Source organism: Hyla sarda, chromosome 10 (assembly GCF_029499605.1).
Source record: "Hyla sarda isolate aHylSar1 chromosome 10, aHylSar1.hap1, whole genome shotgun sequence".
Classification (NCBI taxonomy): domain Eukaryota; kingdom Metazoa; phylum Chordata; class Amphibia; order Anura; family Hylidae; genus Hyla; species Hyla sarda.
Window position 1 is genome coordinate 11,395,611 of NC_079198.1, and position 11,067 is coordinate 11,406,677.

An 11,067-nucleotide genomic window follows, 5' to 3' on the forward strand; every position below is an offset into this window, starting at 1 on the left:
TTCGCAGTAAAAATTTACGAATATTCATGCTCAACACTAGTTATGATATGTACTGTGAAGAAGAAAAAATATATATATGTCATTCCGAATATATATAGCTATATTCTAAATATTCCCGAAATCGCGAATGCCGATATTCACGGTAAAAATTAGCATTTCGAATATTCGCGCTCAACACTACTCCTAACACCCCTCCTTCCCTTTAAAAAAAAAAAGTCCTGTATCATACCTTTCTCCTTGCTCACATTGTGAGAGCTCCAGGCAAGAGAAAGTGGGCGTTCCCCAGCAGGCGCAACATCACTGATCCCTGTGAGAGCTGTGCCTCGCCATGCGCCGCACCCACTTCCAGACTTTGGTCTCCTGCCAGGCTGTGACGAGACCAAACTAACTGTCTGACTTGCGCAGAGAACAGAACAGAGCCACCTAGTGGAAGTTTTTTCAAACACATTAAAGGGGTATTCCAGTGAAAAAAAAATTTTTCTCATATCAACTGGCTCCAGAAAGTTAAACAGATTTGAAAATTACTTCTATTAAGAACTCTTAATCTTTCCAGTACTTCTCAGCTGCTGAAGTTGAATTGTTCTTTTCTGTCTTACAACAGTGCTCTCTGCTGACACCTCTGTCTGTCTCAAGAACTGTCTCGAGTAGGAGTAAATCCCCATAGCAAACCACTGCTTCTCTGGACAGTTCCTGAGACAGACTGAGGCGTCAGCAGAGAGCATTGGGGTCAGACAGAAAAGAACAACTCAACTTCAGCAGCTGATAAGTACTGGAAGGGTTAAGATTTCTTACTTACTTACTTACTCCTTACTACTGGGGTGGCACACTGTAACAAACCCCCTCCTCATGTAATCTCCTTACTACCAGGGTGACAGCGTTTTGCTGGATGAGTGTCAAGTGCCTCGGATGCTGGCTAACTTTATTGTTGCGGGCAGAGTTTCGCCCCCATCAAGAGTGCGCTCTAGGCAGCTGCCTATTTTGCCTATAGGCAGAGCCGGCCCTAATAGGAGCCTAACTGTAGGGGAGAAAAGGGACATAGAGTATGGATGGTCTATCTACATTGGGGGAAGGATGGAAAGAAATACAGTATTTGCGGCCTAACTACAGTGTGTGGGGGGGTGGGCATACAGTATGGGGGGGCTAACTATAGTGTGGGGGCATACTGTACGAGGGCCAAACTACAGAGACGGAGGGAGATCAAACAGTTTGGGAGCCTAACTTCAGAAGGGGAGGAGGGAACATACTGCATGGAGTCCTAACTACAGTGTAGGGGCATAGAAGGGAACATAGTGAGGGGACACAATTGGTGGCTATCTACAGTATGGGGTCTCATTGTGGGGGCTTATCTATAGATTTGAGGCACTGAAGGGAACTACCTAAAGTGTCAGGGCACAAAAGGGGCTTAAGTGGTGACAGGGGGCCAATATTACCATTTGGGGCACTATGCTGAGGAGTTTGTGTAAAACATTGGAAAGTGCTGATGCAGTGGGGAGCCCAAGATGATTCATTGCTGGAAGAAGTCATCATGGTGGTCTGGGCCAGATGGAGAAGAAAAGTCATGATGAATGACTCCGATCAACTGCGCGTCTGCAGTCTACAGTCTATATCAGTGGTCTCAAACCGTGGCCCTCCACTAGTGATGAGCGACAGGGGCCATATTCGAATTTGCGATATTTTGCGAATATATTGACGATTATTCGTCCTATGTTCACGAAATTCGCATATTTGCTATGTTCGTTCACATATTTTTTTCCATGCACATTTTGCATAAAAATTTGCATGTGAAAAAATTAAAATAAACTGAATATTTTGTTATTATGAATATATAGCACTATATTCTAAATATTTGCGAAATCACGAGGTGCCGATATTCGCGATAAAAATTTGCATTATGAATATTCGTGCTCAACGCTTCCCTCCACGTGTTGCAAAACCTCAACTCCCAGCATGCCTGGGCAGCCAACAGCTGTCCGGGCATGCTGAGAGTTGAAGTTTTGCAACATCTGGAGGGCCACAGTTTGAGACCACTAGTTTGCAGGGTGGTGATACTGGTCTGGGTATAGGGGTCGTGTGTGTTAGTGGGGGGGGGGGGATAGTGCAAAACATATCTTTATATACCAAGGAATTGGAAGGGGGTAAAGGGTGAGCCCCAAGAATGATTTCCACTTGTGGGTCTGACACTGAGTAAGGTGACACCACAAGTGGGTTGAGGTAGGTTAAACATCTGCCAGCTCCTATGATATCACAAGTGGGTTTAAAGGGGTACTCCGCTGCTCAGTGTTTGGAACAAACTGTTCCGAACGCTGGAGCCAGTGCCGGGAGCTTGTGATGTCATAGCCCCACCCCCTCAATATGTCACGCCCTGCCCCCTCAATGCAAGTATATGGGAGGGGGCGTGACGGATGTCACGCCCCCTCCCATAGACTTGCATTGAGGGGGCGGGTGTGATGTCATGAGGGGGCGGGGCTATGACATCACGAGCTCCCAGCGCTGGCTCAAGCGTTCGGAACAGTTTGTTCCAAACACTGAGCAGCGGAGTACCCCTTTAAGTGAGGTAAACCATGGTGACATTTCAGATAAGTATTCTCCTATTACATCACAAATGTATTGACATCAGCTAAACACAGTGATGACATCACAAGTGAGCTTTAGCCATGTAACATGTTGGGGCTAGTGATGAGCAGCAGGTGCCATATTCAAATTTGAGATATTTTGCGAATATATTGACGATTATTCATCCTATGTTCGCGAAATTCGCATATTCACTATGTTCGTTCACTGTTTTTTATTGGAAAATTTGCTTAAAAATTTGCATGTGAAAAAAAAAGAAATAAAATATTTGTCATTACGAATATATAGCAAAATATTCGCAAAATTGCAAAGTGCCGATATTCGCGCTAAAAATTTGCATTACGAATGTTTGTGTTCAACACTAGTTGTGGCCTATCAAATGTGCATCATATAGGTGAAGCTGCTGTGACATTACAAGTCTGTGTCACAACTGTATCTCGTAGGCTGCTTTGAAAGGGGCAAAAAATTAAATGATCCCCTATTCACAGGATAGGGGATAAGTAGCTGATAGCAGGGGATCCGATCGCTGGGACCCCTCGCGATCTCTGAGACCCTGGCTTTCGCAGTGAGGAGTATGTGTTGTCTACTGGATGGCACGTGATCCATTCATTTCTATGGGAGGGCCAATGATACCCAAGTGCTGTACTCGGGTCTTTTCGGTACTCCTAAAGAAATGAATGGTGCATGTGCCTTGTGCAGGATGCACTCCCCATTGAGCATCGGGTCCCATTCCGGAGATCACAGGGGTTCCCAGCAGTCGGAAACACCCACCACCCCCTCCACTCCCCGCGCGCGCGCACGAGTGATCAGCTACTTATCTCCTATCCTGTGAATAGGAGATGAGTTGATTTTTGCTGGAGTTCTCCTTTAACATCACTAGTAGTTTCATATAGGATTGGGATCTTACAAATATACCAACAAACAAGTTGGAAATAAAGGGTCCTATATACTGTTCTCTCCGTCACTGTCCCTCCTATAGAGAAGCTATTTCTTGATCTCCGCATATTCGATTTCAATGTCTTCTGGAGCTTCATGATGAGGTTTCAGCTTCGAGAAATTAATGGTTGCATAGTTCATGTCTTCAACGTTCATATAGACGGAGGCATCCATGTTGTCCTGGACCGAATAGACGGAATTGTCCCCAGTCTCTGTTGTTTGGTTACCCTACAGTAAATGAAAAGTAGAATTAAAATTCTAGAATAAGCATGTTTAGTCATCATCCATCATTCATGTGTTACCAGTCAGGGCCGGCTCTAGCCATAGGCAGATTAGGCGGCTGCCTGGAGGGCCCCCATCCCATGATGAAGCTGCTGCCTGTGGACACTGTTTTTTTTTTTTTTGTCTGTGAAGCCGTAAGAACAAGACAAGCGGCACTGCGCTCCTCTATCCGGCTGCCAGCACTGTCACATCAGATACACAGTGATTATCCTTGTGTGTAAGTGATGTAATGTGACAGTGCTGCGTTCCTGATGGCTGGCAGCCGGATAGAGGCGTGCAGCACAGTGACGCTGCACGCTCCTGCTCAGCATGACCTGGAGTTGATATTGATAGCCTAAGGTTAGTTTATTGATATTAAAGTTCTGGAAAAAATATTTGTGAAATGGGAGCCCCAGAGGTGCCTGTAAGAACATCTGATGTTATAAGCTCTTTCATTAGATGGTTCTGATATAATGACCCCTCAACACTGAAATTTTAACATCAAGAAGGACAGGACGTAAGGCTAGGAAGATCAAGGAGGTATCAGGTGTCACTAAGATCTACAAATGATGACTTTTCCAGCACCGACCTCCAATCTGTGGTATGGGGTATTTGGGGCTTTAGTGGTGGAAAAGCCAGATCGAAAGCTAATTTTTTCAGCCACATGAAACCTCAGAAATGGGATCAGGTCAGTACAGTATGATTGGGTGATGTCTCCTGTTCTTCAACATCCTAGTTATCGACACTTGAGAGAAACAGAATCCTTAAACCGAGAATCCTTGGCTCATCATGAGAGATCGCTACGTGCATAGCCTTAGATGTCAGCACCATATAATGTTGTGTGTCCAAGTGGTTGGGGGACTGCAAGTGAAATTTAGCATCCCATTTGAAGGCTATGGCATAAAATGGTGTCTACATAAACCATCAGAAGGAGCTTACATGACATTTATTCCGAGGTCTGTGCTCTCAAATCCCCCAAGTGCAAGTAAAAAGTGCAAGTGTTCACACACAAAAACCGTGCACGAGGATGTAGTCTATTGCAAGCTCTTCTCTGAAAGGAGAGAGGCCCCCCCAACAAACCAAACCCTTCGCCTCCGGGTCAAAAGGCACCTGCAAGATTCCGGGTACAATGCCCCCCTTTGCTGAAGCTACTCAGGGACCAAAAGTGTTCACGGCCGACAACTAGGCGTTAACCAGGTTGTCACCAAGGATCCAGTAAACCCGATTTGGCATCCTGCTGAAGCAGGGTTGCCAAAGGGGAATAGCAGGGAGGTGAGGAACCTCATGGCCACACACACCTCCCCTAGACCGGCAGGAGGACACCAAGAAGGGCTACCGCTCCCTACCAAATCCTGCCAAACAGAACACAAAACAAGTGACAATAAATAAATAAATAAGTGGATAAGCGCAGTGTAATACTGCCCAGACATCCAACCGAATCTATAAGAAATTCCCTGATCCTAGCCGGAAGGCCGGGATACTAAGGGTGAGTGCCCAGAAGAGTGAGAGAAAAAGTGCGTGCTATGTGTCTTCCTTCAAGTGGGGTTGCCAATCCAGAGTGAGTCCCAGCACCCTGGGGTCACCACTCCCAGGGCACTTGTACACCTCGGTCTTCACTCTACCCGGACCTTAGGGCCAGATCCCTGGTACACCTGTCCTAATGTGTTGTTCCCCATCCTGCCTTGGTGGTCTTCCAACTAACAGGAAAGGTACTACACTTGATCTTAGCCAAAAGGCCAAGAGCTTACATGACATTGGGCTACAAGTCCGACCAGCTACAGGTGTTCTACTGACCTCACAACAACTCTCTCAAAGACTATCATGGGAACTGGTTCTACTTCCAAGGTTATGGTGTAGGGTGATATACTATACGGTAGCCGAACCGCTCTTGTCTTCATTCCAGGTACAATAACAATTAAGTGTTGCATTGAGTTGCTGGTGGAACCAATGGCACGGCAATTTCTCTGAAGTATCCCAGGACCCATTTTCAACGCGACATCTCTAGGTCACATGTTGCTCATTGCAAGGAAACTTTCAGCAGTGAATAATTAGTGTGCCCAAGTGCATTCAGCGTGGCCGAACTTTCCTCAAACAACCATTAATAACCTCAGTGATAGCATGCCAAGGTGTGTAAGTAAATGTATTTCTGCACATGGTGCTCATACTCGATACTGAACAAATCAACATTTTTTAAATATTTTGTTTCTGTTTTCTTATCATTTGCAGATCATTAAAGGGCACCTTTCATAAAATTAAAATAAAAACTTTTGATATATTATAGATTAATGTATACAGAACAACTTTCTATTAAAAAATATGCTTCTTTCTATTTAATTTTCCACTTTGAAAAAATGACCACTAGAGTTCTCCCTACCAGTCCTGGCCGCAAGCCTTTTTTTTTTTTATAGATTTCAGACTCATGCTGGAGTCCTAAATCTCAGACTGCAGCTGGGACACAGACAAGCTCAGCACTGCTCCCTGCCTGTCAATCAGACAGGGAGGAGCCAGCACTGTGTTCATAGCACAGCAGAGCATACTCCTGACTCTGCCTTACTGCAGGCCCTCATTCATTTTACTATCTGAGCTCCGATCTTTTTTCTCTCTGCACATGCAGTTGTAAACAGAAAGGAGAAGATACAGAGCTGCTGGCTGCTATGTTCATAGCCTCTATGCTAGGCCACGCCCTCCTTCCTCCCTCGCACTAGGACAGCTGAATGAGCAGCCAAGAAGACAGTAAATCAGGTAGAAAGAGGGGGTTTTGAATGAAGAACACAGGGATAGTGTCAGTGAGAGTCAGGGACAGATGGGGGGGGGGTGGATTAGGGAGAGTTTAGATGTGATAGGTACTCTTTAACATGTCTATCAATCCTTTGATTCCCCTAATTCCACGACTTTTCCTTCTTGGTGTTGTGATTTCAGTGTTGAGGAGTGTATTATCACCTATGGGGTTCACTTACATAAAGATGCACGTCTGAGTTGCTATAGATCACGCTGGAGTCATCAGGGCTGATCTCCTTCTTGTCTTCTGCTTTATCTGACAACTTCTTCCTAAAGAGAACCGAAATTCAAAATTGTCAATTTTTTATTTTAATACTTTTTCCCACCTGAATAGACATCAGCTCTACTATCCATGCCATGATTGTTACAACAGGATTAGCAAGGATTGGCTAAAGCTTTTAAAGGGGTACTCCGGTGAAAAACATTTTTAATTTTATCAACTGGTGCCAGAACGCTAAACAGATCTGTAAATTACTTCTATTTAAAAATCTTAATCCTTCCAGTACTTATCAGCTGCTGTATGCTCCAGAGGAAGTTCTTTTCTTTTTGGATTTCTTTTCAGTCTGACCACAGTGCTCTCTGCTGACACCTCTGTCCATGTCAGGAACTGGAGCAGGAGCAAATCCTCATAGCAAACCTATGATGCTCTGGACAGTTCCTGAGACAGACAGAGGTGGTAGCAGAGAGCACTGTGGTCAGACTGGAAAGAACTACACAACTTCCTCTGGAGCATACAGCAGCTGATAAGTACTGGAAGAATTACATTTTTTAAATAGAAGTAATTTACAAATCTGTTTTGCAATCTAATTTTCTTGCACCAGTTGATTTAAAAAAATGTTTTTTTTTACCGGAGTACCCCTTTAACATAACAGAGGAGCATTGATGAAGGTCTTGTTATTAGGAGCTCTGATGACTGACGATGCGGGGCGGATGACGTCATGACGTCATGGCCATGCCTACTCAATGCAAGTCTATGGGAGGGGGCGTGACTGCGTCACGCCCCCTCCCATAGACTTGCATTGAGGGGGCATGGCCGTGACATCACGAGTGGGGCGTGGCTATGACGTCACGAGCATCCGCCCCACATCGCCAGTCATCCGGCACGGAGCTCAGTTTGCTCAGTTCACTGGATGTCTGGGGTGCTGCTGCCGAGATCGCGGGGGGTCCCAGCAGGGGGACCTCAATGATCATACATCTTATGCCCTATCCTTTGGATAGGGGATAAGATGTCTTGGGGCCGGAGTACCCCTTTAAATGTGGATAAACTGTAATACCCCACCGTGGCCATGGATATAACTGCCGGTGTCACCAACCTTAAACTTCTTAATTTATAACAGTCCTTTATCCTATGTACCAATTTAAATACAATGTCACCAAATCCATGTTAAATCAAATTTCCAGTATAGTAAGAATACAGCAGAAAACTTACCTGCGGAAACAATGCCTGACTAGGAAGCCGCCAATGAGCAACAACACAACAATGACAACAACACAACTGGTGGCAACGATTATGGTGGTGAAATCTGAGTGAGCTGAAGAAAAAGAAATCATTAGGTACTAAATGAGTCCCTAAATAGCGCCACTCTAGTGTACAGGCTGGGCTTGGCATTTCAACTCATCTGCAATACCAAACATAGGATACTGGAAATACTTGTGGAAAACAAAGTCAGTTTCCTGATTTTCTTCTAGAATTTTAACAGTCTATCATCTAAACAGAGACTATGCCTTATTGCTGTGACATGGCTACCACAGTGGTGGGCACAGATGAGCGTTCAAATGTTGGAACTAAAGAGGTATTCCTAGTTACAAATACTTATCCCCTATGTTATGGATTGGGGGGTAAGTGTTAGATTGTGGGGTGTCTGATTGATGGGACCCCCTATGATCTCCAAAATGGGGCCCCAGGTCTTTTCAGAGATAATGTTCTCCCCATCAGACATGTTCTCCCCATTACAGAGAATGTTCTCCCCATCACAGATAATGTTCTCTCCCCAACAGAGATAATGTTCTCTCCCCAACAGAGATAATGTTCTCCCCCATCACAGATAATGTTTTCTCCCCATCACAGATAATGTTCTCTCCCCATCACAGATAATGTTCTCTCCCCCATCACAGATAATGTTCTCTCCACATCACAGATAATGTTCTCCCCATCACAGATAATATTCTCCCCATCACAGATAATATTCTTCCCCATCACAGATAATGTTCTCTCCCCATCACAAATAATATTCTCCCCCATCACAGATAATGTTCTCTCCCATCACAGATAATGTTCTCCCCATCACAGGTAATGTTCTCCCCATCACAAATAATATTCTTCCCCATCACCGATAATGTTCTCTCCCATCACAGATAATGTTCTCCCCATCACAGATAATGTTCTCCCCATCACAGATAATATTCTCCCCCATCACAGATAATATTCTCCCCCATCACAGATAATGTTTTCTCCCCATCACATATGTTTTCTCCCATCACAGATAATGTTCTCCCCATCACAGATAATATTCTCCCAATCACAGATAATGTTCTCTCCCCATCACAGTTAATGTTCTCCCCATCGCAGATAATGTTCTCCCTCATCGCAGATAATGTTCTCCCCATCGCAGAAAATATTCTCTCCCCATCAGAGATAATGTTCTCTCCTACCACACAGATAATGTTCTCCCCATCACAGACAATGTTCTCTCCCCATCACATATAATGTTCTCCCCATCGCAGAAAATGTTCTCTCCTACCACACAGATAATGTTCTCCCCATCACAGATAATGTTCTCCTCATCACAGATAATATTCTCCCCATCACAGATAATATTCTCCCCATCACAGATAATGTTCTCCCGTTCACAGATAATGTTCTCCCTCATCGCAGATAATGTTCTCCCCATCGCAGAAAATATTCTCTCCCCATCAGAGATAATGTTCTCTCCTACCACACAGATAATGTTCTCCCCATCACAGATAATGTTCTCCCCATCACAGATAATGCTCTCCCCATCACTGATAATGTTATCCCCCATCACAGATAATGTTATCCCCCATCACAGATAATGTTCTCCCCCATCGCAGGTAATGTTCTCCCCATCACATAAAATGTTCTCCCCATCACAGATACTGTTCTCCTCATGGCAGGTAATGTTTACTCCACATCACAGATAATGTTCTCCCCATCACAGATACTGTTCTCCTCATCGCAGATAACGTTGTCCCCGAACACAGATACTGTTCTCTCCCATGACAGATAATATTTTCCCCACATCACAGATAATATTCTCTTCCATCACAGATAATGTTCTCCCCCAGGTCAATTGTTATGAATAGAGCGGTGCATATGTGCCATCTATGGTGTTGCTGAAGAGAGCTGAGTACTGCACTTGGCCCTCTTCAACAGCTACCATAGAGAACGAATGGGGAGAGAGCGCGCATGCGCAAATTGCCACTCCATTCATAACAAACACTTGGGGCCCCACTCTCAAGATCACAGGGGGGTCCCAGCAGTCAGAAACCCCGTGATCTAACACTTATCCTCCATGTTAAGTAATTTTAACTCGGAATACCTATTTAATTTATAACTCTCATCCATGCAAAAATGCTGGAACCAATTGAACATTTTAAAATTGTTCCATTTGTTGTACAAATAAAAAAATAAATCATTGCATTGTCCTTACTGTATAATAGGAGGTGAAGCTTTCCATGCTCATTGGAGGTCATGCACCGGATAGTCCTGATATTCCTGCTTGATGTGACCCTCAGCGTGCTATTGGTCAGCCCATTTAATGTTATGGTAAAAATATTAAGTTCTTTATCGATGTGATTGGACGGATATGATTTCTCATCGATATTCCATTCAATATTGGGGGATGGAAAGGACTGGATTATACAAGTGCACACAATGCCGCCACCTTGTGTCCAGCAGCTGGAATTTTTTCCTGTAACTGTTCTGGGTTTATCTGGAACAAATATATATATATATATATAGAATAATTTTTTCAATAATATTTATTTTTAATTTCTTATTACTTCACATTGATGAGGGGAAATTACATTAGGAATCAACCTGGTGCAGAATATAAAACCCACACCATAGGCCAAGTTTGGGACAATAATCCCATCCATATGAGTGGTACTGTATTCTGTTGCAGTTTTTACAGCATTTCCATAAACCCACAGGTAATCTCTCATGAGGGAATTTAGCCTTAAAAAGTACCTGTCACCAAATAAATTGTTCTCAACTAACTCAGGCTGTGTTCTTCAACTACTCCTAACACCCCTCCTGCCCTAAAAAAAAGAATTTCAGAGCTTTAAAAAGCTGTATATCATACCTTTATTCTTGCTCACATAGTGCAATCTCCCAGCAGGAGAAAGTGAGCGTTTCCCAGCAGGCATGACATCACTGAAGCCTGCTTGGGGACCACTTCCGCCCTCACATGGTTGCAGTGCTGTGATGACTAAAAGACCTCAAGCTTTGTTCATGTTTCAGTCTGTGCAGTTTCTGTGAAAATCTGTGGAGCTTTCCCT

At 44.1% G+C, this 11,067-nt stretch overlaps 1 protein-coding gene across 1 annotated transcript in view; it reads right to left on the minus strand.

The window, feature by feature from the left end:
* Positions 1 to 2,633: 2,633 nt before the first annotated feature.
* LOC130293848 (sialic acid-binding Ig-like lectin 10) overlaps positions 2,634 to 11,067 on the minus strand; it is a 29,348-nt gene continuing 20,914 nt past the window's right edge. Inside the window, exons 9-12 of the mRNA XM_056543014.1 lie at positions 10,218 to 10,499; positions 7,976 to 8,078; positions 6,726 to 6,816; positions 2,634 to 3,735 (exon numbers count right to left, since the gene is read on the minus strand). Coding sequence (XP_056398989.1) covers positions 3,556 to 3,735; positions 6,726 to 6,816; positions 7,976 to 8,078; positions 10,218 to 10,499 — 656 coding nt within the window. The 3' untranslated portion in view covers positions 2,634 to 3,555. The remainder of the gene's footprint in view (positions 3,736 to 6,725; positions 6,817 to 7,975; positions 8,079 to 10,217; positions 10,500 to 11,067) is intronic.